This window comes from Molossus molossus, unplaced genomic scaffold, assembly GCF_014108415.1.
Source record: "Molossus molossus isolate mMolMol1 unplaced genomic scaffold, mMolMol1.p scaffold_m16_p_4, whole genome shotgun sequence".
NCBI lineage: Eukaryota > Metazoa > Chordata > Mammalia > Chiroptera > Molossidae > Molossus > Molossus molossus.
The window spans coordinates 22,889,346-22,915,260 of record NW_023425377.1 but is presented as its reverse complement, the minus strand read 5'-3'; the positions used below and the strand labels follow the sequence as shown (position 1 = coordinate 22,915,260).

Below are 25,915 nucleotides of genomic sequence, written 5' to 3'. Positions count from 1 at the left end.
ATGGAGGCTTTTCCCTCGAGTGGGGATTATCCCCGTCTGGAATGTGGTTGTTTACTCTCCTTAGGGGCAGACCCCGGTATTGGCATACCTCTCCTACCACAGCCAGGAGGGAAGGGGTCATGGGGTCTGGGTGTTCTCTGGGGCCAGGACCCCGGGAGGCGGGCTTGGCCGGGCTGGGCCTGGCGTCTGGCGGGGTTTCCCTGCACGGCTCAGCTGCTCCTGAGTCAGAGCCACCCCATGTCTCCCGCCCCAGACTCCTGGTGGCTCCAGGGAGAGGCTCCAGAACAAGGTGCCCCTCCCCCAGCTCCGAGAGAGCAAGGGATGGCCATGGTCACAGTGAGGTGTGACAAACCTGGTTCCACCTCAGGTGACCTCTCCTGAAGGGCCCAGGCAGGAGGCTCAGGAAGGTCCAACCTGGGTCGAGGACCCCTGCCCCTGGCCCCTGGCCCTGGTGGCTCTAGAGTCCCTGGCCCCATGCTACTGCCAGGGCCTTCCAGGCCGGGCCGGGCAGTGGAGCCTATGGCCAGTACCGAGTCGACCAGCAGACCAGGATGCCAGGCTCACACCAGCCCCACACCCCTGAACTGCAGTTGTGAGGGGTGGGGGGCCTGCCCAGTCCGCACCCCTCTGCCCGGCCTGGCAAGACTGCCCGCAGGGCCCAGCCAGGCCCCTTTCCCTCCCCTGGCCTCGCCCTAGCCGCACTCCCCCACCTTTCTTTGTTCCTCTTTTTCCTTCTCCTTCAGACTGTCTCCTCACTTCTTCCTGCTCTCTGTCCCCTTGGGTGCTCTGTCTGCCCCCCTCCGACCTGAGACCCAGCCATTACTCACCGGGCCTGGAATCTGGGCTCAGTGGACACCTCTCGTGGGCCACAGCAGACTCAATCTGGCCCGAGTTGACGGGGAGGGCGGGGTGGGGGGCAGCTTAATAGCCAAAGCCAAAGCACATGGTGGAGGGGGGTGGGGTGGAGGGGGGTGGGGCAGGAGGAGGGGCTCGAGCTCCTGAGCCTGTGAACAGCCCGCCCACCCCAGGGCCAGGCACCTGCAGAGCCAGAGACCCTTCCGGGCTCCCAGCCTGAGAAACCGAAGTCTGGTCCAGGTCACCCAGCTACCAGCAAGGGGTGGGGGTGGGGTGGGATGTGAAAATCCCCATCTTACTGATGGAAACCAGACTTACTGCTGAAGGGACCTGTGTGGGGACCCTGTAGCTGCGGTGAGCCCCATGGGCCCCACTCCACCCCTGCCACCAACCAGGCACAGGGACCCAAACCCGCCAGAGACCACGAAGTCTGTGAGAAGCACCAGGTTTAATATTAAAATCTTTCCCTTAAAAAAAGTACACGGATAGGAAATTTGATGTCATATAAAATAGTATTTCTGTTGTATAAATGTGAGTTAATGTGAGTCCTAAAAATACTTGTAAACCTAGGTGATTACATCTTTGGTACCGTAGTGAAAACCCAGTCCCTCTCTTTAACCCAGTCGGGGCAGGGCGGTGCCAACCAGCATAGGGGCTGATGCCCAGAGAGCTGGTCTCTCCTCACCCCCTCTCCAGCCCTCCCCCTCCGGCAGTCTTGGCCACAGCCTTCCCTCGGTTAGCTCTTCGGTGCCCACTGGGCTGGGTGGCTGGCATTCAGTGAGGTGAGTGGCCCTGGCAGTGACAGAGCCACACCCCATGGCTACTGCCTCAGGGGTGGAGTAGCTGGCAGCTGAGAAGGCCACCTTTAGAGTACCCACCTCTCGCACCCCTTTCTCAGGTGCCCCATCCAAGGCTCCTTGTTGTTCCGGGCCCCCCGGGGCCCTAACTGCCATCGTCTTCGGCACAGACCTGGGCAGCAGGTGTTGGAGAAGGCGGCGCCGGGTGCTCTGATTTGCCTCTTTGCCTCCTTGGCCCAGGATAGCTGCAGAGGTCGCTGCGGGTGCTGACAGGCTCCCGCGGTCTCCCACGCCCCTGGGCGGCTGCTCAGGGCTCTCCAAGATGCTGGCTGCCACTCCGAGGCAAGGCCTGGGCACTGAGGAGGGGGCACAGTTCCTGAGTGCCTGGAGTGTGGTGTGTGGTCTGGCATCTCCCCAGACCCTAGCTGACCCCCAGGATGGAGGTTTGGGGTGTTTGGCTTTGCTTTATCCAGGCAAGTGTGCAACCCCAGGACTAGTCTACAATGTTAGTGTTAGCAGGGCACCAGAAGTCAATGAGTCCAACCTGCTCATTTTTCAACAGGGACAAAGGGCCCAGAGAGGGCAAGGGATTCCGGCAAGGTCTCTGAGGGTCTAGGGTTCACATGGTCCACAGACGGGCCCTCACGTATGGATGCTTCCCACAGGCATGTCCACACGCTCATCACAGATGCGGGTCTGTCTGGCCTGGAGACTCTGGGTGGAATAAGACTGGCAGTGATGAGGAAAAAGGCCCCAGGACTCAGAGCCAGGGAGACATGGACACGGGCGCTTTCTGTGGGGAGGTGCGCCCGGAGTGCCCGGGGCAGGGGCTGCAGGCCAGCCGTCCTGGACTTGGCTCGGCCCCTGCCTTCAGCGAAGCATGGATGGCCCCAGACCAGCTCGGGCCAGGGAGAGCAAAGACTGACGTTGGGGGGAGGAGCCAACGCTGTCCAAGGCCAGGCTCCGGCTCAGCCAGGAGCCAGGGATACCAGGGTCCCTCCCCAGCTTTTAGGTGGATAAAGGACAAGAAGAGAGCTGCAGCTCCTTGAGGGGTAGCTGGCTGAACAGAAAAAAAGTTCATATACCACCTCATGAACCTTGAGAATCTCCCCAGGGATTCCACCTTCCCCACCTGTCAGCCGGGGGAGGGGGGGGGTGGAAAATCCCAGATGGTGGGTCACCAAGTCCAACTTTCCCATCTTACAGATGGGGCAACTGAGTCTTTGGGAGAACCCTGGCTCAGTCCCATGGCCTCCCCTGCAGGTCTCTTGCCTCCTAAGCCAGCCCCAGGGGTTGGGGTGCCACATGTCAGGGGACAGCGGATGGGAGCAGCCCGGCTGATGGAGGCCCGGCAGGACAGGCCAGGAGGCGCAGGGTGCTGGGAGGTAGAGGGGAGCTTCGGGCAGGGCAGGGCGGGGGCCAGCCCCCTACAGGAAGCTGTCTTCCGCCTCAGCCAGAGGCCCGGGGCAGTTTGAATCGGGCAGCCACTCCGGCTCTGCCCCTGGCTCCACCTGGGACTCAGGCTGGGGCTCGGGCTCTGGTTCGTCTTGGGGCTCCAGGGGGCTGTCACAGGAGATGGTCGAGGAGGTGTTGACTTCATTCAGGGTAGAGCTGGAGAGACAAGGCAAGTGAGTGAGAGGCTGGGAGGGAAGCACAGTCAAACAACAACGGCATCGATCAAGAGCTTTTGTGTCCGACCTCGCGCCATGTACCTTACACACACCGGCTCATTCAATCCTTGTAAAGACCATGCGAGGCAGGCACCGCGAGGAGAGCGCAGCCCGGAGAGGTGGTCACTGCCTGCACCCCACAGGGACCTCACAGCCACGGGCTGGCTCCAAAGCCTGTTCCTCACTCCTCAGGGCCTCCATCTCCCGCACTCCTGAAACCACACTCGCTAACCTTCACGACACCCTCCAAACTGAAGTGCGTACCGTTTTCATTTTACAGAGGAGGAAACTGGAGTTCAGAGGGGGAAGCAGCTGGTCTGAGGGCACCGGTCAGGGCAGCATGCACACCCTAAGCATGCACACCCACCTGCTGGTACTTCTGCTCCGAGGGGCAGGGGAACCCCAGAAACAGGGAAGGTCAGATCAGAACAGCCTTTAGGGATCATCCAACAGTTAGATTCTGACCCAGCCCCTCGCCTCTTGTGGAAATCAGGCAACAGGTGCTCAGAAAGGAAGGGCAATTGCCCCAAAGCCATATAGCTGGGCTGCTCTCCCACCTGCATCTCCCGCCAGTCAGGGCAGCATGAACTGAACCCCTCTGCACACTGCCTGCCGGGGGCCTGGGATGTTAGCTGTTACACAGGGTGGGGAGGCCTTCGGGGCGCCTAGTGCACAGAGAGGGGAGTGCCTGGCGGGTTTTGAAGCGGAGCTGGAGTTAGAACCCAGGTGGGGCTCCTGCCCCTTCACCATGGGCTGGGTCTTGTTTTGGGGGGTGGGTCTGGCCTCATGGGGGTACCCTTCCCTCCAGCTGAGCAAGAACCCTATCTGAACATCAAGTCCAGGCAGTATCTGGGACTTCCTCCAAAGCCCTCCCAATATGCTAACTTCGCCACATCCCAAAGCAAAGGAAAGCAGGAATCTCCTTCCCAGTGTGGATTCTGGCCTGAACGCCTGTAGGCAGCTCCCAGGAGCCCCCAAGGCGTGATGCTGAGGGACAGACCACAGGCCTGGGGCTGGGCACACCAGGTGCTGGGTGCTAATTAGGTGTTTTCCTCTTCTCCTTAGGGCCAGGACAGGGCCTGGAGAGGGGAGAGCAGATGGCCTACGAGGGCCCCCTCAAAGGAAACCGCTACCTTGCAGATAAATCCCAGCCCATTCTTTCTCTCACCAACCTGCCCTTTCCCCTTGAGGGCATCAGAGGTCGAATGAGTTCAATTCTCACTTCTAGTCACTGGCAGGAATAAGTGCTCACTCTAGGCAACTTACTTTTAAGGCAAGTCTGATGCCACAGAAACACACGCACACACACACGCACACGCACGCACACCCCTTGTGCACACTGTTGCAGGCTCTGGGCCCCAGTGGCTACCTGGCAAGGCTGGGGGAACCCTCCAGTGGGCCCTCATCAGCGACCTCGGGTTTGGGGTCGGGCAGGGGGATGATATAGTCGTTGTCGCCCTCGTTGGGCTGCACAGCAGTGTAGAGGACCGAGCTGGCGTCCAGCGGCGATCGGAGGCCATGGAAGCCGGGGAAGCGGGCTTGGGACCGAAGGACAGCGGGATGGTCGCTCCTGAGAAACTCCTCATCCACCTGCTGGTACTTCTGCTCCGAGGGGCGGGGGAACCCCAGAAACAGGGAAGGTCAGATCAGAGCAGCCTTCAGGGATCATCCAACAGTTAGATTCTGACCCAGCCCCTCGCCTCTTGTGGAAATCAGGCAACAGGTGCTCAGAAAGGAAGGGCAATTGCACCAAAGCCGTATAGCTGGGCTGCTCTCCCACTGGCAGCTCCCAAGACAAGGTGAGCTTAAGGGCCACCCAGGGAGGGGGCAGTCAGTGGACCAGCACCCGAGACCCTAACACTTCAGACCTGACAGTGGTGGGCGCTCATCCTGCCTAGTGGGGCCTCAGTTTCCCTAAGTACCGAGTGGTGACAACTCCACTCCATCTCACCGGTCCCTGCGCCGTACCCGACCTGGGGTGGAGTGGCGCTAGGGATGGGCCTAGGGAAGGGACAAGTCTGTGCCAAAGGAGCTAGGCATCCCCTCCTCTAGTCCCTGCGGTGGGCAGGGAGGGTGTAAAGGCCCAGTTGCCTCCATTTTATTTTATTGTTTTTCTTTCTTGATTTTTAGAGAGAGAGAGGAAGGGAGAGGGGGAGAGAGATAGAAACATCGACGAGAGAGAATAGTGATTGGCCACCTCCTGAAGGCCTCCCACTGGGGATCTGGCCCACAACCTGGGCGTGTGCCCTGACCAGGAATCGAACCGGTGACCTCTTGGTGCACAGGTGGACACGCAGCCACTGAGCCACACCAGCCAGGCTGCCTCCATTTTCCTTGTCTGAGCCTGGATGGGCCCAAGTGGCCAGGCCCTTGGCAGTCGTCTGGCCTCGGGAAATTCAAACCTCCGAAGGAGACCCAAGATTGGGCGTGGGTGAGAAGGCGTGAGGAGGATACAGGCTCCCTTCCTCTGCTTTAAACCCACTGGCTTCCACGTGGGATTTCATCTCAAACTCTCTGTGCTGCTAAAATAAACTCACAGCTCCAGCCCATACCTTACTAGCACCAGCAGGGAAACTGAGGCCCAGAGAGGGTAAAGGGTGGTCCCCCAAATACCATCATGTCACACAGAGCCTTGCACCTGGTGTCTGACGTCTGGATCAGAACTCTGCGTTTCCCTCCCCACCCTGCCTCAACATACCTTTTTGTAACCCTCTCCCAGCAGCCTCTCGAGAAGCAGCACCAGCTGGGAGAAGGGGGGGCGGATCTCGAACTTCTCCTCCCAGCACTTCTGCATGATCTCGTAGCTGGGGAGAGGTGCAGGGGTCAGGGGTCAGGGTCTCTGACATGGTGCGGGGGAGGGGAGCTGCCCCCCAGAACAGGTGAGCGGTGAAAGGACTTGGGGAAGGAGGCGAACAGGTGTTGTTTGCCCATGATCACACCTGGATATCCCCTTGGGAAGCCCTCCCTCCAGCCCCAGGTCAGTGGTTCCATGGAGTTGACCACACCTGGGTGAGCACATGACCCGGGTCTGGCCAGGAGGAGTTTGCATCCCGCCAGCTCAGGGGCTGGTCCTGGATGGGCATGGGACCCCAGCTGAGCCCATGACAGTCAGCTCTGGGCCTTTTGCAGGAACTGTGGTGGAAGCAGCTAGGATGTAGCCACTGGGTAGTGCCAGCCTGGATATGAGGCCGGCACAGGGAAAGCAGAGCCCAGGGGGTGAAGGAGGATGGCATCCAGCTCTGTCTGGATTTCTCTGTGCATCTGAACAAATACATCTACGGCTGGCTTAAGCTGGTAACGCTGGGTATCAATCGTTTGCACTCAAAAAGTCCTCCCAAATGCCACACTCACATCTCGTCGGAGGCGTGGGCAGGCTGGGCCATGCGGTAACCCCGCTTGATGGCATTGTAAAACTGCTCGTTCATGGGCAGCTCCGGGTACGGGGTGCCCCCTGTCAGGGAGCAGACAAAAGAAGAGAGACACAGGGTGTTGAAAGAGCGGTGAGGAACCCTCACGCCAGGGCTGGGTCGAGGGGCGGTGGCCTCGGAACTGGGAATGTGAGCTTCTTCAAGGCTCTGGACACACTGCAACCCTCTCCAGAAGCAGAGAGCTGAAGAGTAACGGAGCCAAGCAGGCTTTGGGTGCTACGGTCAAAACCCCTGGACGCACAGATGGGGAGGTAAAGAGACCCAGAGAGGGCACGAGACTTGCCCAGGACACACATTAAGAAAGTGGCCAAGCTGGGACTTGGACCAGACCCCGACGCCTGTCGGCCTGTTCACAGCCGGTCCAGGCGGGAAGCGTGAGGGTCGGGGGAGATGCCGGGGCCCGCCTCTGAGGGAGGAGCGGGGAGAAGGAAGCATACCCAGGGTGAAGATCTCCCAGAGCAGGATCCCGAAGGACCACACGTCGCTCAGGGTGGTGTAGAGGCTGTTGAAGATGCTCTCGGGGGCCATCCACTTCAGCGGCAGGAAGGTCTGCGGGAGGGCGGGGCCTGAGTACGAGGAGGGGCTGAGCCCTGCTCTGTACCTGGGTGGGGGGAGGGGGCCTGGCAGTTCCCACCCCCAACTCCTCCTCACTCCCTTGTCCCTGAGGTCCTGACTGCTGGCACGCGGCTCCCATGCCTGTCCAGGGCTGGCCAGAGGGCCGGGAGGCTGAGTTTCTTTCCCCACAAGCTGGGGTCATGGTAACCCCAGGGTCTGAGGCTCCTCACAGAGCAGGCTCCCCTTCCTGACCCCTGACTGGGTTAGCAGAGGGGAGTGGGAGCCAGGGACATGCCAAGGTGCCACCCAGCTCTGATGCCTCAGACCTCTGTGGCCTGGCGTCCCTCCAGCTCTGGGGTCCACTGTCCCAGCGGAGAAAGTGGGGACACGAATGGGAGGCAGGATAGCCATATTTTAACCAAATGTTGCCTGCCACCTGTTCGTCTGTCTTAGCCTGTCACCTGGCTTCGTCCTCTGCTTTCTGCCGGCGTGGGGACAAGACATTTGGCCTGCTCCCCCTCCAAACTCCCCAGGACCCATTATAGCTCGTCCCTTGCCCCCTGTCATGACCAGAAAAATCTGAGCCCCAGCTCCCCCCACCCCACAAGCCTCCGCATCTCCGCCTGCTCCTGCCCCTTGCTCAGCTGGTGGCTCTCCCGGTCCCTGCACCGTGGCTACACAGGCAGAGCCTGTCACTGCTGGGCAGGTCAGACCACGAGGAGCCCAGTGCTGATCTCCCAGAGCCGAAGCCATGCTGGCCAGGAGGGTCAGAGGGCACGGGGTGGGGAGGCACTCACGCTGCCTTTGGAGATGTAGTTAGAGTCTCGCATGATGTCACGAGCAAGGCCAAAGTCACAGATCTTGACCAGCTTGCCCTCACAGATGAGCACATTCCTGGCTGCCAGGTCTCGGTGGACACACTGGAGGTGCGGGGGGAGGATGGGAGCTGAGGCCTTGGTGGCACTCGTGGGGAAAAGCCCTCCATGTCAAGTACTTTGGGGGAAATGCATCATACGAGGTGCCTCACAGGTGAGAGGGCCACGAGGTGAGAGGGCATTCACCATCCTCACCCACCGGAGGGGACAAAGCTACCGTGTGGAGCTACTTGGAGGACCCTGGTGGCTGGGTGCCCCACCTCCCATGACCTCCATCTGCCCACTGTGACCACACGTACATTCTTTGAGGCCAGGAACTCCATGCCATTGGCCACCTGGTAACTGAAGCCCACAAGGTCCGTGTAGCTGAGCACTGGGGACTCATTGATCAAAGTCGCCCGACAGGTCCTGTCAGGAGCTAGAGGAGAACAGAAGCTCACCCACCGCCTTGCGTTTCCCGTGGCCCACAGGACCCTGCTCTTCGGTGCCTGGAAGCTAAATGTCCAAGACAGGGGCTACTGATCCTCCCAGTCTCCCCCAAAGGAACACAATTCCCAACTATCTCATGCAAACCTCTCCTACTTTATCATTGTCCAGAAAAACTGCTAGCCTTTGCTCTGGCCACCTTTGCTCAGCCTGGCGTGCCCAGTCTCAGGGCACCGATCTGCCTGGGGCCCACTCCGAGCAGACCCCCTTCCCCGGGGCCCAGGGGGCCAGGCTCCCCCCACCCTGACTCCGTGTGGGCTGTGTGCACATCTCTAGACCTGGAAATGGGTTCCTATGGGGCTCCACACAGCAGCTTTAGGCAGGTGGCTACTCTCAACTTTTCATCTATGAAATGAGCACAAGGCCAGCGTCCTCCCAGGGTCGTTGGCCGCTGGGTGTGTGACAGGCTTTGAAAAGAATGCATCGCTGCCCAGGTCTGAGGGCCACACAGGTGAGAGGACACTGCACACCCACCGGAGGGGACGTAGTTATCGTACGAAGCCATGTAGTTGGAGGACTCGATGTCAGCGTATTTGATGTCTCCTTTCATGTCCAGCATGGGCACGTAGTCCACTGACTCATCCTTGCTCATGTCCATGTAGCCACCGTCACTCTCCCCAGGCAGGGACATGTGGCTGCGGGTGAGGGGGGCGTCACCGGAGGTCACAGGCTTCTCCTGCTCCTGCCCCTCTGCTCTCCCCCGGGCCTGCGAGACCCTGCCACTCGGGTGTTTCCTCCCTCTCTCAGTCATCCTCCTCCAGGCTGTCACTGCCACGAGCGTGTCCTCGTAGAGAGCCCTTTCAACCAAACTGTGGGGCCCTGAGGGGGGCCCTGGGCCTGCCAACATGACGTAAGACCCAGTGTGTGTCCTCAGAGAGCTCAGGGCAAGGGACAATTACACCACTCCCAGGCAAGGGTCACAAGAAGGGTGTGTACAGAGGTACCGTTCTGTGGCCTCTACAGCACCATCCAGCCACAGTGCCCATGAATGCCCAGCCCCAGCCCCGAGTGGGCAGCGCATTGCCCTAGCGCCCCTCTGCAGCGTCGGCTCCCAGAGAGCTGTGAGACCATGCACACGTCTCTATAGGCAGAAAAAAGACTGGAAGAAAAACGCATCAAAATGTTGGGGAGGGCAGGGATGAGTTACTGTCTTTTAATGCTTTTCTATAGTTACTCTTGTCTCTGCAATAAGCACACATTGCTTTTGTAATCAGAAAGAGAACTAAGACATTCTTTTTGGAAAAGAAGAAGAAAGGGGTGCGTTGACCTCAGGGCACTGGAGAGGCTGGTGTGCAGAGGGCGTGGGAGCTACAGCAAGGAGGACAGCATGAAGTCAGGCTGGGGACAGGAAAGCCCCAAGTGCTCAGTGTGGAAAGCAAGGAAGGTGTCACAACATAGGGCCCGTGTGAGGGATCCAGGGGTCACACCTGCAGAGTGCTTAGTGCCGGGCCTGGCACACTGCAGACAGCCAGTAGGTGGCAGCCGACCCCACCATTATCATCAGCCTTATTGTCATGCTCTCTGGGGTTAGCAAGCCCCAGGTCCACTCTAGCCTCCCTGGCCTCAGCTTCCTGTACTGGACCAGGAGGGAGCAAGCAGATGCTCCTCGGGCCTGCCCAACTCCCTCCGGTACCTGGGCAGGGGCAGCCCGACGGGCAGGGCGTTGCTGTAGAGCCCGTCGCTGGGCCGGCGGCGCTTGTCTGAGCAGTGCTGCAGGAAGGTGTGCTTATTGCGGTGCAGGTAGTCCACCAGGTCACCGTAGCGGCAGTACTCGGTGATGATGTAGATGGGCCCTGCGGAGCGGGGACAAGCTCAGGATCAGTCTCCGGGGAGGCCTCAGGCTTCCCATACAGTCCATGAGGCTAAGGACAGCGGCGGCGTGTGGGAGAGTCAGCTTGATACAACAGAGGCTTTGTCTCCAGGCAAACCTGGGTCATTTCCTGCCTCTGTGACCGTAAACAAGATACTTAGTTTCCCCGAGCCTTACTTTCCCCATCTGTTAAATGGGGCCAGTAATAGCCACCACAAAGGGCGGTGCCTGGTACATTGCAAGCTCACAGTGTTAGCTATTGTTGATAGGTTGTCAAACTAAAGGTTATGTTGGAGCCCAGTTGATAAAGTAAATAGTGGCAATTATTTATTAGCAGGTTACTGCTTAAATTCAAATACATTTTCTTAAAATCAATAGGTAGCAACTTAAACATGTTAATAAAAACAAAAATTATAAAACGGGCTGATGATGGCAGACATAACTCAGCCTGTGCGTGCAATGCACTTCTGTATTTTGTTTTGGTTGCACAATACTGAGAAAAATTCCAACCTCACCATAAGCAGCTATAAATGGCAATAACATTTTTTTTTGCAGCCTAACAGCCTAACTTGCGATCAGAGTTTCAAATTAACACACTTAGCCAGAAAGACCTGATTCTATGATCTGAATGAGGGAGCTCCTGGTTAGCAGGCTGGTAGCCTCCAACAGTGGGGATGTAACTCATTTCAGTGTCACGTGAGCTGTTATTTATTATGGTTAACATGTATTGTATTAAGGAAAACAAAAACAAAAAGCAGACACAGACAACAGTATGGTGACAGACAGAGGGAAGGGGGTGGGGCAGGTGGAAGAGGGGAAGGGGGGCAAGTGGTGGAGGAGAGAGACTCGACTTTGGGGGTCGAGCGCATGATGCAGTACGCAGATGTTTTAATGAGCTGTACACTTGAAACCTGTGTGGTTTTCACTAGTGTCACCCCGATAAATTCAACTAATAATGTATTGCAGAAATTGTTAAATGTCAGAGGATCCCTTGGTTTGGGAACCACTGGGACTCGTGACCTGAACAGGCCTTTGGCCTCGGTGGTGCTGTGATTGTGTGTTTTCTTAATCCCGTATCCATCTGGCTCTGTAAAGTGATGGCGCTGGACAGGATGGGCAGACACTGGACGGAGGGGGTGGAGAGGGGCCAGGCCTTGGCTACTGGCACTTCCCAGAATCCTCTGGGCAAGTGGGTTTCTACCTCCTTTGGTGCAGGCTCCCAGCAGATTGACCACGTTCAGGTGGGGCCCGAGGTGGCTCATGATCTTCAGCTCCGACATGAGGGCTTGCTTCTCGCTGCTGCGGGCCGTGGCTGAGGAAGACAGGGGGCCTCAGGCCTGGCACCGGCGCTGAGGCCCATGGAGGCCCACTGGACCCTATTCTGGCTCTGCCCCCGTCTGTGCTGTAAGACCCACATGCAGAGGGAGGGGAAAGAGAACTGGGGGGGGGTGCCAGAGGAGGGGCGGGGGAGGACGCTTCTTGCCCAGAGCAGATCCAGACGGGGCTGGCTGCAGGTGACCACTCCTTGTGCCCAGCGCTGCTCTGGGGACGCCTGGATGTGTGGCGAGGGGCAGGAGAGAGGTGGGGGTGCACAGGACTCACATTTCAGCATCTTCACCGCCACTTTCATCGTGGCCTGAGAGTGGCTCAGGCCGTGAGCTGTAGCCTCCACCACCTGCCCAAAGGCCCCGGAGCCCAGGGTACGTCCTGGGAAAAGATGATGCCTCAGCTCCTGGCCCACGGGAGAGCTGCATCCCCACCCTCTCTGAGGTCAGCCTAGACATCCTGAACCACCCTGGACTTAAGGTGTTCCTCCAATGAGGATCCTAGAATCACAGCACTTCACAGTGCATCCTGGTGTCTCATCTAAGTCCTATCTGCTTTCCGGCTCATCTTAGTACCTGCAAGCCTTCCTCCCTCCCCAGAGGGGAGTCCAGCTCCTTTGTACCCCTCAGCTTCCCAGCTAGACTAAGCACAGGCTTGGCACTCGGCCTATGCTCAATTAACACTTCCTCTCTTGTCACAAAGGGGCCCAATCTCACACAGTCATGGGATCACAGGACCTTAATGCTGGATGGTCTCTGGGGGACCATCTTGTCCCCACTGTAAAGAGGGGGAGACTGAGGGCCAGAGAAGGCAAGACATCCATTGACCCTAAGTCTCAAAGCTAGTCATGGCAAAGTTGGGACCAGACTTCAGATCATCTTTCCACCCTCCTCAAGTCCACACACTGCCACGTGAGGTCTCCTCGGACTGACCAAGCACAAGCTGGTCCCGTGGCAGCTCCCAGGTGGAGTCATAGGGCAGCTGCATCGGGTCCACGTAGATGTATTCATGGCCATCAGAGCTCACAGATTCAATCACCTTCCATCGGATCTCATAGCGGGGCTTCTGCAGGACCAAGACCAGGGAGGGGTCATCAGAGGGGACCATGAGGCACAGTAGGTCCAGTCCTTTACGGAACAGATGGAGCAGGAGAACCAGAGGTCCAGAGAGGGACAGGGACTTAGCTAAAGTCATACAGCAAGTTATGCACAGAGCCAACACCTTTATCAGTGAAGGGGAACCGATGCCAAGGGGCCCCAGCTAGGGAGTGGCTGAGGAGTAGCTGACAGCCAAGGGCCTGGCTCATCAGAATCTCTTCCCCAGCTCCTCTCAGAGCCTCAGCTGCTCCTCAGATGGGAGTAAAGGAGCAAGTGACCCAGGCAGGGCCCCTCTCCACGCCAGGTCACACACAGCAGGAATCTCAGAAAGGTGTAACCGTAGGATGTTGAGACCATGAGGTGTTGGAATCACTGGGCTGGACTCTTAGGAAGACAGGCTATGGGGCCCTGCAATCCTAATTCAGGAATCTTAAAATGTTAGAAGCATAGAATGGTGAAATCTCAGAACAGAACATGAAAATTACAGAGTGACAGGATTAGAACGCAATTCAGAGGAATCCTGGAGTCTCTGTGGGTAAGAGTTGGAAGAATCCTGCAGCCCAGGTAGTCTACCCAGCAGTCCCACACCTTGTGTCTGGGATGGGCAGGAATGATGTCTGTGCAGGACCCAGACAGGGGAACCCTGGTGGCCTAGGCCAGGCCCATGTTGGCCCAGGCTGCTGGGGATGGAGGCAGCTCAGACATCCAGCATTATTACTCTATATCATTTCACACCTGAACTCCGTGCTGGGCCTGACATGGCCAGACATGGCCAAATCCTGCAGGATTCACGGACAGCAGGGGGCAGCCACACCATACAATGGTGTGCCAGTCTGTATCCATTAGGCAAGGGTGGCGCTTACCTTCTGCCAGAGCATGATGAGGATGATGAGGGAGATGATCGTGAGGACCACCAAGGCCAGGATGGCTGAGATCACCACCACCTTGAAGGGCAGGGCTGGAGGCAGAGACAAGAGCTGGCCGTAAGCCAACAGGGCACTTGGCAGCTGCCTTCCTCATCCCACCTCTGGTACCACAAATCCCTGTCTGCCCACCCATCCCAGAACAGAAGCCCCTTCCCACTCCTCTCCACAGCCTATAATGTCAGACCCTCAGCTTCTCCCTCTGGGTCAAACCTTCAGTCTCTCCCATAAATACCCCATGTCTGTCAATAAGTACCCCCTGCTCAGATCACTATTGACCTCCCTACCCCTTCCGCCCTTGCAGGGGTCAGTGTGGACTGTCTGCCATAGCTTCAGATCAGATGCAGGCTCCTGGTGGCTAGGCTGTGGCTTACCTCTCTTCTCTATGCTTATGGACATGCACTATGCCAGTTTGCACACATGCACAGAAATTGTACATGCACTGTCTTCACACTTGTATGGGGATTGTGCACCCACATGTACAAGCATAGACATATACTCGTGGCTTTACATGTGTATCTGAGTGCATTCTTCATTACGTGGTTTACAAATCTACATTTGAAGGGTTTGCACCCATGTCCAAGGGTCAGGCATGCTCATGCACATGGCTTAGGACATACACATAGTGTACATACACTAGGCATAAGGAGATAGTGCTTGCTATTCATAGCCATGGTTTATAGACATATACTTGTGGATGTACAGGTATGCCAATACTGTGTTGTTGTGTAAGTCTGTAAGAATATACTCTGGTGGGTTTCACAAAGCTCCTGAGTGTCCACGGACACACTTTCTCTGGCTGGCTGTGGGCACACAGGCACAGGCTCGAGGGGAGTGGGGGGCCACTAAGGCAAAACAACTCACACTGTGGCACCAGGATGACCTCCTGCGTGTCATCGCCCAGCAGGTTTCGTAGCGTGCAGCGCACGGACAGTGGCTGATCCACGCGGTGCAGGCGCAACGTGCTCACCACCTCGAACTCCTGCTGCTCCGCCCAGTACGTCACGTTAGTCTCTAGCTGACTCTCCTCCATGGAATTGTTCCCCAGCAGCGTGGGCGGCAGCTCCCGCGGACACCTGCCCAGTGAGCCAGCCATCAGCTTCCAGTCTCTGCCCTCTGCAGGCGGGGAGACTGAGGCCAAAAGCAGGCAGTGCCACCAAGTTGTGGTATAAGGAGAACATGAGCATCTTAGTCTGCTACTTCCCACCTTCTGGTCCTGAGCTGGTTCTCCTGCGGTACCCATAACTGACCAGCAGGGGGCGCGCCTACTCCACAAAATCCATTTCCTTCGTTTGACCCTCAGAGTCAAGGTAAGGAAAAGGGGCAATTCAGGTCACGCAAGCCATCTCCACGAAGCCACATCTTCTAGGATATGACTCTAGCCTGGAACAATGTGCCCAGAGGAAGGGGCTGGACTACATGACCTTCAGTGGGTCCTTCCAGCCAGCTGTGGGTACCTCGAGAGACTGAGGCAGAGGTGCTGCTCACCTTTTGAGGTCACTGCAGGTAGACCAGATGAGGTGAGGCTGAGGCATGCCCCGGCCGCGGCAGCGGACCGTCTGCTCCCCATTGGCAGGATGACTCTCACTCAGCTCCAGCACACGGACAGGCACTGCAAGGAGAAGGCAAGGGGCCAGGAGGACGGAAGGTGAGAGGAGACGGTGAGAAAGACCCTCAGGGAGGAAGGACGTGGCCCAGAGTCTCCTTTGGGGGGAGGGGTGCTGCAGACTGCAGGTGAACATTAAGTACTAGGAATCGCCGTGTGAAAACTGGCGGATTCCCCTTCTGGGTACTTCAAAGGGAAAGCCCAGTAGGGTGCTAGTCTGTCTTTAACACCTCTCTGAGACTTGCTAATCTTCCCTTTTAACAAAGAAAGAGCAGGCTGCGGATCAGAGCCCCGGGAAGGCCAGAGCCTGGAGCTAGAATTAAATAGCATTGTTTTGTTGTCTTGGAGTTTATCTAGTGGTTGCTTTATATTTATGACATGTAACAGTGATTTTCCACCTCCGATCGAGAGGTTAAATTATCTTTCAAAATAAATTTTTAGAAAGTCAATTGACAAAACATGAAGTCACTATCATGTCATTCCTCTGTTCAAAACTCTGCAGTGACTCTTCATTTCAGTCACAGGAAAAGAAGAGCCCATCGTGACCTATACAATCATCACCCCCCCAACACCTTAACTACCTTGCCCCAGCTCTGAGTTCATTTCCCACCTCTCTCCCCATCACACTGTTCCAGCCACTCAGGCCTTCACTCCTGTCTTCACACTGCCTGGTCCACCCTCCCCTTACGTAGCCACTTGGCTAATGCCCTCACCTTCTTCAAGTCTTCACACAACTGTCATCTCGGGGAGGCCAACCCCATCACTGCTGTTTATGTTCTGCTCACCTTTTGAGGTCAGTTTTCACACGGCCATTCCTCGTATTGAATGTTCACCTGCAGTCTGCATCCCTGCCCCCAGAACTCTCAATCCTCCCCCAAGCCCCACCCCACAGCCTTTTCCCTTTCTTTCACGGTACTTGTTACCCTCTAACCTGCCACATGATTTGCTGGGGGTTTGCCCCTACTGTTGAATATTTGTCTTCCCCCACTAGCAGGGCCTCAAGAACCTTGAACAGGCTGCCACACTGCAGTTGCTCAATATCTATGTAATTAGTAGTGTAGCGTCAGTGGTATGTGAGAAGGAAAAGTCTCAGCCTTGGCACATGAATGCCTGAGGTTTTCTAGCCCTACAAATACCATTCTAGCCCAGTGGCCAACTTTTGCAGCTGGGGAAACTGAGGCCCAGAGAAGGGTGTGTACAGAGCCGTGGGTCAGTGTCGGAGCTCAGAGGAGAACCGTGTCTCCTGAGCGCCGGGCTCCCTCTCCTGCCCCTCCTGTGGGTGGGTGGACAGTGCAGGGAGGGAGAGGAGACGGGTGGGAGGTGAGAGGGAGGAAAGAAGGGTGGAGGGCTCCTCACCATTGATTTGCAGCTGGAAGGAGAGCTGGGCCTCAGCGTCCTCGTGGAAGGCCAGCATGGTGTAGTGACCAGCCTCGGCCACCTTCACCCGCACCAGTGTCAACTCTGACACATACCTGGGGAGCAGGCCAGGCCAGGAGACCGAGCGGTCAGAGCTGGAAGAACTCGTACAGCCCTCCCCACCCTCCTTGTACAGACCAGGCCCGGGGAGGCGGAGGGGCTTGCCAAGGTCACACAGGTCCCGTAGCAGAGCCAGGACCCACACCCACAGAATTCGTCTCCTGGATCCCACCCAGAGGCAGCTCCACTGAGCCGAGAGGGAGGGCTAGCAGGGGTGGGGGAGGGGTGAAGGGATAGCACCATTTCCCTCCTCCTCAGCATCTCTTCTTCAGAAGGGCCTGACACTGCTGTATCCTAACATAGGGCACCTCAGGTCAGCCGGCCCCTCTCCAGCCTCGGGGCTGCCCACCCATGCAGAGGTGGAATGGCCTGCCTGACACTCCTCCTCATCATCCTGCTGTTCTCTCCTCAGCTGCCCCATGGCTCCACCCATCACAAGGACAACCACACATCTAGGTGCTCATCCCAACAGTGTCTGTTTCCCCACTGGACAGGAAACTCTAGGCGGCATGGAACTGTGTGCCCTGTGGTCTGCAGCATCCCCAGGCCCTGGCACAGCACCGGGCACGGTGCCTGGCACGTAGTAGCTCTCAGGGACGATGGGCCTCGGAGTGTCGAGTAGCTGAAGACGGTGGGCTGCCTGGCGGCTGGAGGCCGTAACTTCAAGAATGGAGTGGGCAAGCGGCGCTCACCGAGTCTCGGACACGTTGCGAGTGGCTAGGGCGATCTCGCCCGCGTTGGAGTCGCCCAGCGTGCGGTTGTCCTTGAACCACATGACAGTGGGCGGCGGGTAGGCCTCGAACACCACCTGCAACGTCCGGCTCCGGTGCAGCTCCGCGAACTGTACAGCGTCCAGCTCCCGCAGCAAGCGCACGTAGCCACTCTCTGCAAGGGGCGGCGGTCAGGGGCGGGGCCACCGACGCTCGGGCCTGGGGGCGGGGCTTCTGGAGGCAGGGCCTCAGGCTTTAGGAAGTCCCGGAGCTGGGATCGAAGTTGGGGCTGAGGCTGGGGCTGGGGCTTGGCCGAACTTGGGGCTGATGCAGGTTTGCAGGCTGGGTTGAAGGTTGAGACTGGAGGTGTAGCTCTCACTGGGCCAGTATGGCGCAGGATTGGGGCTGAGATGAGTTTCAGTTTGAATTTAGGGCTGGGGCTGCCTGGGTCTGAGATACAGGCGGGGATTAGAAATTGGGTTGGGGCCTGGGTTCTGGCGAGGAGGAACGTTTAGAAGGGATTAGGGTTGGAATTTGGGTTGGCACTGCAGTTTGGTTTGGGTTTCTCCTGGAAATGGAGCTTTGGTTGGCACTGTGGCTAAGCTGGGCTGACATGTGGCTGACGGTATCTCAGGGTTGTGACAGGATGTGGGTCCAGCTCAGAGTGAGGGTTGGGGCTGAGCCCAAGGCACTTACCAACCACGGTGACATTGATGGCTTTTTCATCTTGATTGTCGTACACACTCTCAGATACATTGCAGATGTAGGTGCCTGAGTCGCCGAGCTCGGCACCGGGGATGTGTAGGGTGGAGCGAATGTGGAAGGGAATGTCAAAGTCGGTCACCGGCTCCACTAGTCGTCCACTCTGCAGGGACAGGTGCGGCAAGTCCCCCAAATCAGGAAGCATCCAAGAAGTCAGGCTGCCACTCAAGATATCCATCCCTGCCTGGCCCTTCCTCCAATCCCTTACCCAGCATTACCTCCTCACGGGGGTACGTCCAGTCAAAGTTGACCACCTCGTTCCCAGTCACAATGCACGTGATGGTGATGTTCTCCCCCTGGCGAACCACAGTCTGCACTGCATTCATCGAGACATTGATGGATGATGCTGGTGGAGAGAGACTGGCTTAGGTCTGAGGAAGTCACCACCAGCTACCAGCACTTCAGTTTGGGGATGGGGTCAGAGTCCAGAGAGGGAAGGGATGACTGGTGTGGAGGATTCACTTATTCAACAAATATTTATTTATTTAACATCCATTCTATGCCAAGTCCTATTCTAGGCACTGGGGCTTCAGCAGTAAACACGACAGAATTTCTGTCCAAGTGGAGCTGACATTCCAGAAGGAAAAACAGTCTGGAAATCAAAGTACTCTCCAGGCAATTTATTGAACATAACCATGTACCAGATACATTCCATCTTCTGTTTTATTTAATCTTTACCATAATCCCATTTCGCAGCAGAAGAAGCAGTGTGCCTTGTGCAAAGTCACTGAGGCAGAAGTGGCAGAGCTGGGATGGAAACCCAGCTGGCTCCAAAGCCTTGCCTTTGCCCGCCACTGTATCCCACCCCCTCCCCACTAATGCATCCCACTGACCCTGGGCAATTGCCTTCCTCTTTCTGAGCCTCAGTTTCCTCGTCTGTAAAATGGAGACACATGACCTGCCTTTGAAAGCTGTCATGAGAATCCCGTGGAAAATGGAACAGCACACTTTGTAAACTGGACAGGGCTATACTTCTGTGGATGGTCACACTTGCCTCTGCTGAGCATCAGGCCAGAAAGGGGACTCACCCTGGATGCTGTAGATATAGTAGGGGTCGGAATCCACCTCCTTGTCCCCGATGGTGGTTTTGCAGACATAGGTCTTGTCCTCAAAGGTCCCAAAGAAGCCACGTTGGTGGTCGTAGGGGATGGGCAGTGGATCATCCACTTTCTTCTCATGCAGGGTCACCACCAGTTGTGGATCCGTCACTCGGCATGGGATTGTGGTCTCAGTTACTTCCGTGAGAAAGATGAATAATTCCTCGGGGTAGATAGGAAGGAAGCCCATGGTGGGATCTGCCAGGGTTGGGAGGCAAAAATGAAGGTCAGGGGGAGCTGGGTTTCTGGCTTGCCCCTCAACTGCTGTATGACCTCGAGCGGGCCTCTATCCCTTTCTAGGCCTTGGTGTTCCCATTACAGAATAAGGATGCTCTCAGAAGTCCCTTCTAGCTTTAACTTTTTAAAAAAATATCCTCACCCGATGAGATTTTTCCATTTATCTGCAGATAGAGTGGGAGGAGGAGAGAGAGAGAAACATTCGATGTGAGAGAGACACACCGATCGGTTGCCTCCTGAACGACCCTAACCAGGGCTGGGGACCGAACTGCAACTGAGATACGTGCCCTTGACCAGAATCGAACCCGCGACTCATTGATCCACAGGCCAATGCTCTAACCTCTGGGCCAAACTGGCCAGGACGCCCTTCTAACTTTAACATTTGGTATGGACAGTAGCAGGGCGGGAAAGCCACCAGGTGAAGGGCAGCTAGTACCTGGAGCTTGGAGAATGAGGAAGCATATTGGAACCAGCTAAGAATGCAGAGTTCTTAGGACCCAGGAATGGGGGGGGGGGGCTGGCAGGGAGCAGATAGATATTCAGACCAAGGGGTGGGAGTGCACATACTCCCGGACTGAGCCAGGCTGGATTCCATGATTTGTCTGCATTTCTAAGCTGGCTGTTTTACCGTGTCGCTGAAGCGCTCTCTGAGCCTCCCCAGATGCCTGCAGTTGTGCAAGGGAGTGAGCACAGGGCAGGGCCTTACCTGGCACAAAGATGTAGAGCCGTTTCTGCTCACCAGCCTCCAGCTCATGGGAGTTATTATAGGTACAAAGGTATTCTCCTGTGTCTATCCCAGTGACATTGGTCAGCGTCAGGATGCTGGAGAAATTGCCGTCCTGGGTCTTGGTCATTTCTTGTGGGAGCTTTTTGGACATCCGTTTCCACACCACTGGATCTGGACCCGAGCAGGTCAGAACCACAGTGCTGGAGATATTGAGGACCAATTCTGGCCCTGGAGGTGTGATGACCAGACCTCCGGAGGCCTGTGGTCCCAGCAACAACAGCAGGGGCAGCAGCAGCGCCTGGCCTTGGGGAGAGGAGGCGTCGGATGTCAGAGCACAGGCCCTCCACACCGCTCCCCAGAACTGACACATGCACAGCCCTTGAAAAACACACCTCCCCAATCCAAACATAGACTGGAACCCATGACTCTGAGGCCTGGTGGCTCAGCGCCCGGTCCCCAGGGCCTCCTGGCCTCCTGATGTCAGTGCCTGTCGGCCCCCCGCCTTGGAGCCCTTCAGCCGGCAGCTGAAGGCTGTGGGCATGTTCTCACAAGGGGTCAGGAAATCCTCGGGAAGCAATTCCCGGCCTCCAGTTCCTGCATTAGTTCCCAGGTCGCTCTCTGAGCCTCTTCCCTACAGCTGCCATAGCTGCCCAGGTTCTGCCCAAAGCCCAGGGGTGGCCCTGCTCGGGGAGGGCGGGGCAGGGAGCTCAGAGTTGGGCAGACCGGGGCAGGAGAGACGCTGAGGCCCCTGGGAACTCAAGGGGACAGGAGTTGGGGGTTGTCAAGTGATTGGTTCCACTTGTCCTGCTGACATCCCCTGGGGAAGGATTCTATAAGCCACAGCCCCCAGCCAATCAGCCATCCTCAGGTAAGCTGTCACCTAGTCATCGATTGCCAGTGACCACTGAGTGCCTGGCCAGCTGCGTGTGCCAGGCAGGAGTGAGGGAAGGGTGTGCTGAGAGAAGCCCGGCCAGGACTCGGGAGTTCGCAGCCAGTAAGGGGTCCGGGCAGGATAGCAGTCCCAGACCGGAAGCAGACCGGCCGGACCGATGCTGTGGGCGACTCTGAGTGAGTGGGGTGGGGACAGCTGGGGAGGGGCGTGGGGTATGGAAGGCCAAGCAAAGCGTTCGAGCTGAAGGCTCGGGCAAGCGGGGTGTCCACTGAGGTTTGTGAACTGAGGGGTGGCCCCCACTGAGACCCACTGGAAAGGCGGGAAATTGAGGCTCGAAAGCATAGCAGTGCCCCTGGGATCCCAGGCTCTGGTGCTCGCGTGCGCCACCCCTACCAGCCAGGGTCCTGCTCAGTGACTCCCCGGGCCCACCCCTGCCCCCAGCCTACCTACCTCTGAGCACAGGAGCTGGCATTGCACTCAGGAGCAGCATGGTGTCCTGCAGGGTTAAACAGGGTCAGTCAGGGCCCAGGGCGGGCAGAAGCAATGCCAGGGCCCATCTTCGAATCTGGGCTCTGCAGAGCAAGCCCCGGCCCGAGCCATTCACGTCCATGGGGCCAAAGTCAAAGGCTACCCATAGCCGAGAGGGTCCCCGTGACCACAGATCCCCTCCCGCTGCACTAGGCTCTGCCTTCAGGAGCCTGGCCTTCCTTTGGCTCTGTCTCTACCTCTCTGGTGACCCTGGCTGAGCCCCCACCTCTTTGGGCCTTAGTTTCTCTGTAAGTACAGTGGGGCGGGGACTTGGCTGGATGGTGTCCAGAGGCCCGCCAGCTCTAACAGCCTGTCCTCCGGGTGACAGTTCCAATACCAGGCTCTTATCTGCCAGGACAAATATTTGGGAAAGTGTGATGAAAGGCCTGGAGGAGAAGGAGGGGGTAAGCCAGAGCCCAGAGAACTCCCACAGCTCCGCAAGCACAACAGGAAGTGGAGGTGGCTGTGGGAAGGGAAGCGGGGGAGTCAGGGCTGTGGAATGTGGGGGGAGCACCCCCACGCCTGGCCCCCTTTACTTGGTCCTGAGCAGCACAAGGAGGCCCAGGAGAGAGGGGCCAGGGGCTGGGTCCCTGGGAGGCCCCACTGCACAGCAAGCCTTGGAAGGCCCGGGGAGACCACTGAATCCAAGCCCCCAGCCCTCGTGTCCAGATGGGGAAACTGAGGCTCTGAGAGGAAAAGACGTTTGCCCAAGGTTACCCAGCAGAGCTGGTCCGAGGGAGAGACAGAGAGACCTGGACTGAGAAAGGTAGAGAGAGACAAAGACACAGACGGAGAGAGGGGACACAGTGATGGAGACGAAGAATCAGAAGCAGGGACACTCACTGGAAGACAGAATGAATTGGGCGGGTCTCGGTTCTATAACTGACTGTGGCCGCCCCATCCAAGGATCCCAAGTCACCACCAGTAGCCAGGCTTGCGAGGGTCTGCCTGCAGCCTGGACGGGAAGGAGACCAGAAGTGATGGGGGTCACGAAGCAAGAAATGTGGGCAGTGGCCACGTGACAAGGCAGCGCGGAGCCTCCTGGTGCTGTGGGTCTGCTGACTTCCCTGAGCGGCTGCCCAGCCTGGCCTACTCCTCAGGCCACACCCAGGTCCCCCCTACTGCACCCCAACCTCACCCCTGGTAGTTTCCAGTCCAAGGCCAGGGGACCTGGTCCGAGCCCCAGCAGGGCTACCTTCTGTGCCATCGCTGTATCTGTGGCCTCAGTCTCCAGGTCTCAGAATGGGATGATGCTGAGTGTACCCCTTACAGCGCTGTGTTTGTGGGGCAGAGGTAGGGATCCTGGCTTGTGGACCCTCGGTCTCAGCTCTGCCCAGCACCCCAATGAGCTCTCTGAGTGAAGCTGCTCTTCTCCTTCTCCCTAACCCTTCAGAGCAGCCTGCCTGAGGGTCCCCTCATTCCTCCCCTCTCCCCTCTCCCCTCTCCCAATCGCTCCAGACGGAAAGCCTAGCCCTTCTCCCATCCCTCCTGCCCCGGCCCCTCCAGCTGGATGCCAGGCCTCCCTCAGCGGGAGGGAGCAGCGCCATGGTGGAGCCAGCAGCCCCCACAGAGGCCCATCTGCCCCTCTGTGGGTGCCCCTCTGACTCCCCCCTTCCTGCCAGAGATCTCAGCCAAAGAAAATCATTAGCAGCCCAGGCTGGGGGAGGGGGTCATTTCAGCCTCCCGGCCCCTCCCCTCTCAGCCTCCTTGGCTGGCCACACTGTTTATTATTCTAAAGGAGGAATTTGGTCGGCTGGCCTGGACAAGGGAGGTCACTGCAAGTGGGGCTGGCCTGGCTCCGGAGGCTGGGCCGTGTGGGCTGCCCCCCCCCCCCCGGGCTAGCAGCCCCTGACCCTGGCTCCTCTCCTGCTGGCCTGGGGGTGGCTTAGAGTTTCTGAGACTCTCAGCTGAGAGGGGTCTTCTGGGCAGCAGAGGCCCAGAGACGGACAGAATCATGGCCCAGTCACACAGCAAAAAGGCAGACGAATGAGGCTGTGGGGTAAGGATAAGCTGGCCAAAGGAGCTCGGGGAAAGTGTAGCCATGGTGAGGAGAGTACAGATGTCCCAGGGATCGCAGACTGGCTTCTCTCTTTACGAAACGGGCATTTGACTCTGGTCACAAGGGGCCTCAGACCCACCGTGAGACTGAGCAAGCCCCATGCTGTCCCTGGGACTCTGTGTCTCCGTCCACACAGGGAGAGATCCGGGTGGGTCATCCCAACGAACCATCCCTGTTCTAAGGGGAAGGCTCTAGGCACTATTATTCCTGCTGGGTTGTTTGGGGTGGGGTGGGGGGCCCAGTGAGAAGAAGGGGGCTGCATTTCTGAGGCTGGAGTCATGTGAGAATAACCCATCTCATTTCATGGACTGAATTTCCTGGACCATGTGGTCACAGACTGGCTGTGTGAAGTTTGATGAGTTGTTTCCTTGTCTGGGCTTCAGTTTTTCAGCTGACGTTCCGACAAATGAACTGGTGATAGGGAAACCCAGGAGGGGGCATGGACAACGGGCCACAGGACTGGGAAGGACCAGAGTGCCTCTTGAGGCCCATGGACCTGACTTCCTGGGCCATCTCGGATGAGTCCCTACACCCCCAGCTGTCCACCCAGGGCCTCGTGGGCCTCTCTGGGCTTCCCAGAGGCTTCCAAGGCCCAGAGAGGCCCAGACGGCGGACTGGGGGGTGAGCTTTCCTGTGATGCTCCCCTTCTTCAGGGGGAGGGCTGTGCTCCAGGGAGGAGCCATCGGGGACCAGGTGAGTGTTACAGTCAGGGAACAGACATGCCCCTACCTGTCCTTCTGTCCTGCCTGGGGTGGCCCCTGAAGCAGAGAGAGGAAGGGGACCCTCAGGGAGTCCCCCCTTTGCCCGTGAAGAGAATGGTGAGTGCCAGGAAGCCCTCATGATTCCTCCTATCTTGGCCAGGTTGGGGACAGAGGTCCAAAGATGGGGTCATTACCCAGCTCCTCACAGTGAATCAGAGGGACCCCCTTGGGGGAGCAGAGTGAGGACCTCGAGTCCAGGGGAGCAAGCATGCGTGGGGAACCTTTCTCAGAGCCCCAGCCTTCGCTCCTTCCTGCACACACGAGTCTCCGCTCCTTTCCCACCGCCTTAATCTAAATAAATCCAGCCCATCTTGGCCACATCCGCCGGCAGCAGCCTCTCTCCCTCAGGGTCCTGAGGCTCCCACGACACAGCAAGCGGGGAGGGGGGCCTGCACGGCTGCCAGCGGGGGGGCCTGCACACCGCGAGCACGTGCACACACAGCACAGACTCCTGCCTACGCACTCGTTCACACACTCTCGGAAACACATCCGTGCACAGCGGACCATGTGTGTGCCGGCCCTCACGCAGGCACTCAACATGTGCACGCAACACCCACACAAAACACGCACCGTGCAGTTCCCACGGTGCCCAGCACACGTATTCACAGCACCAGCTGGCGCCTGTGTGCTCTCTCAGTGCCCACCGGAGGTGCACGCGTATGTGGCACATCACATGTGTACCCAGGACAAACAACCTGTGCACATACAACGTGAAGACAGCGCGTGTGCACACAGGACCCCAGGCTCCCCGGAACACATCCATGTGTGTGCACAGACCGGCCACAGAGCCAGCGTGTTCTGCGTTTGCTGCGCCTGGTGCTGTCCTAAGCACTTGACATGCATGGACGCGCTTGCTCCTTGGCCAACTCTGTGAGACAGAGACAATGATCATTCCTGTTTGGGTTGGGGACACTGAGGCAGGGAGCACGCAAGGAACTTGCCTGGGAACAGGGAACAGAGAGCACCGAGGCGGAGAGCTCGGCTCCACTCTGTGCACCAGGTTTGAGCTGGGGGGCGGGGCGATAGAAACAGATGGGCTTGAGGTTTATCTAGCTGAGAACTACAGCCTGTTGCTTAGATGTTGGGGGCTGAAGAGAGAGGTGTCATCGGTGAGCCCACCCCTATTTCTGGCTTGCTGTGGGTAAGTGGGGACAGCGCCGCTTTCCGAGACGAGAGTGGACTGAAGGGGCAGGATTAAGGGCTGCCACCGGCTGGTTGAGGCTGTGGAGGGGCTGTGG

The 25,915-nt window shown here is 57.8% G+C and overlaps 1 protein-coding gene across 1 annotated transcript in view; it reads right to left on the bottom strand.

Moving 5' to 3' along the window:
- Positions 1–1,303: 1,303 nt before the first annotated feature.
- PDGFRB (platelet derived growth factor receptor beta) overlaps positions 1,304–25,915 on the bottom strand; it is a 36,511-nt gene continuing 11,899 nt past the window's right edge. Inside the window, exons 2-23 of the mRNA XM_036240116.1 lie at positions 21,780–21,825; positions 20,417–20,740; positions 19,405–19,671; positions 18,595–18,722; positions 18,311–18,479; positions 17,597–17,789; positions 16,785–16,900; positions 15,311–15,434; positions 14,687–14,898; positions 13,763–13,857; positions 12,735–12,867; positions 12,079–12,183; positions 11,678–11,788; positions 10,300–10,459; positions 9,141–9,301; positions 8,480–8,598; positions 8,103–8,225; positions 7,188–7,299; positions 6,674–6,773; positions 6,021–6,126; positions 4,692–4,924; positions 1,304–3,263 (exon numbers count right to left, since the gene is read on the bottom strand). Coding sequence (XP_036096009.1) covers positions 3,080–3,263; positions 4,692–4,924; positions 6,021–6,126; positions 6,674–6,773; positions 7,188–7,299; positions 8,103–8,225; positions 8,480–8,598; positions 9,141–9,301; positions 10,300–10,459; positions 11,678–11,788; positions 12,079–12,183; positions 12,735–12,867; positions 13,763–13,857; positions 14,687–14,898; positions 15,311–15,434; positions 16,785–16,900; positions 17,597–17,789; positions 18,311–18,479; positions 18,595–18,722; positions 19,405–19,671; positions 20,417–20,740; positions 21,780–21,819 — 3,315 coding nt within the window. The 5' untranslated portion in view covers positions 21,820–21,825 and the 3' untranslated portion in view covers positions 1,304–3,079. The remainder of the gene's footprint in view (positions 3,264–4,691; positions 4,925–6,020; positions 6,127–6,673; positions 6,774–7,187; positions 7,300–8,102; positions 8,226–8,479; positions 8,599–9,140; positions 9,302–10,299; positions 10,460–11,677; positions 11,789–12,078; positions 12,184–12,734; positions 12,868–13,762; positions 13,858–14,686; positions 14,899–15,310; positions 15,435–16,784; positions 16,901–17,596; positions 17,790–18,310; positions 18,480–18,594; positions 18,723–19,404; positions 19,672–20,416; positions 20,741–21,779; positions 21,826–25,915) is intronic.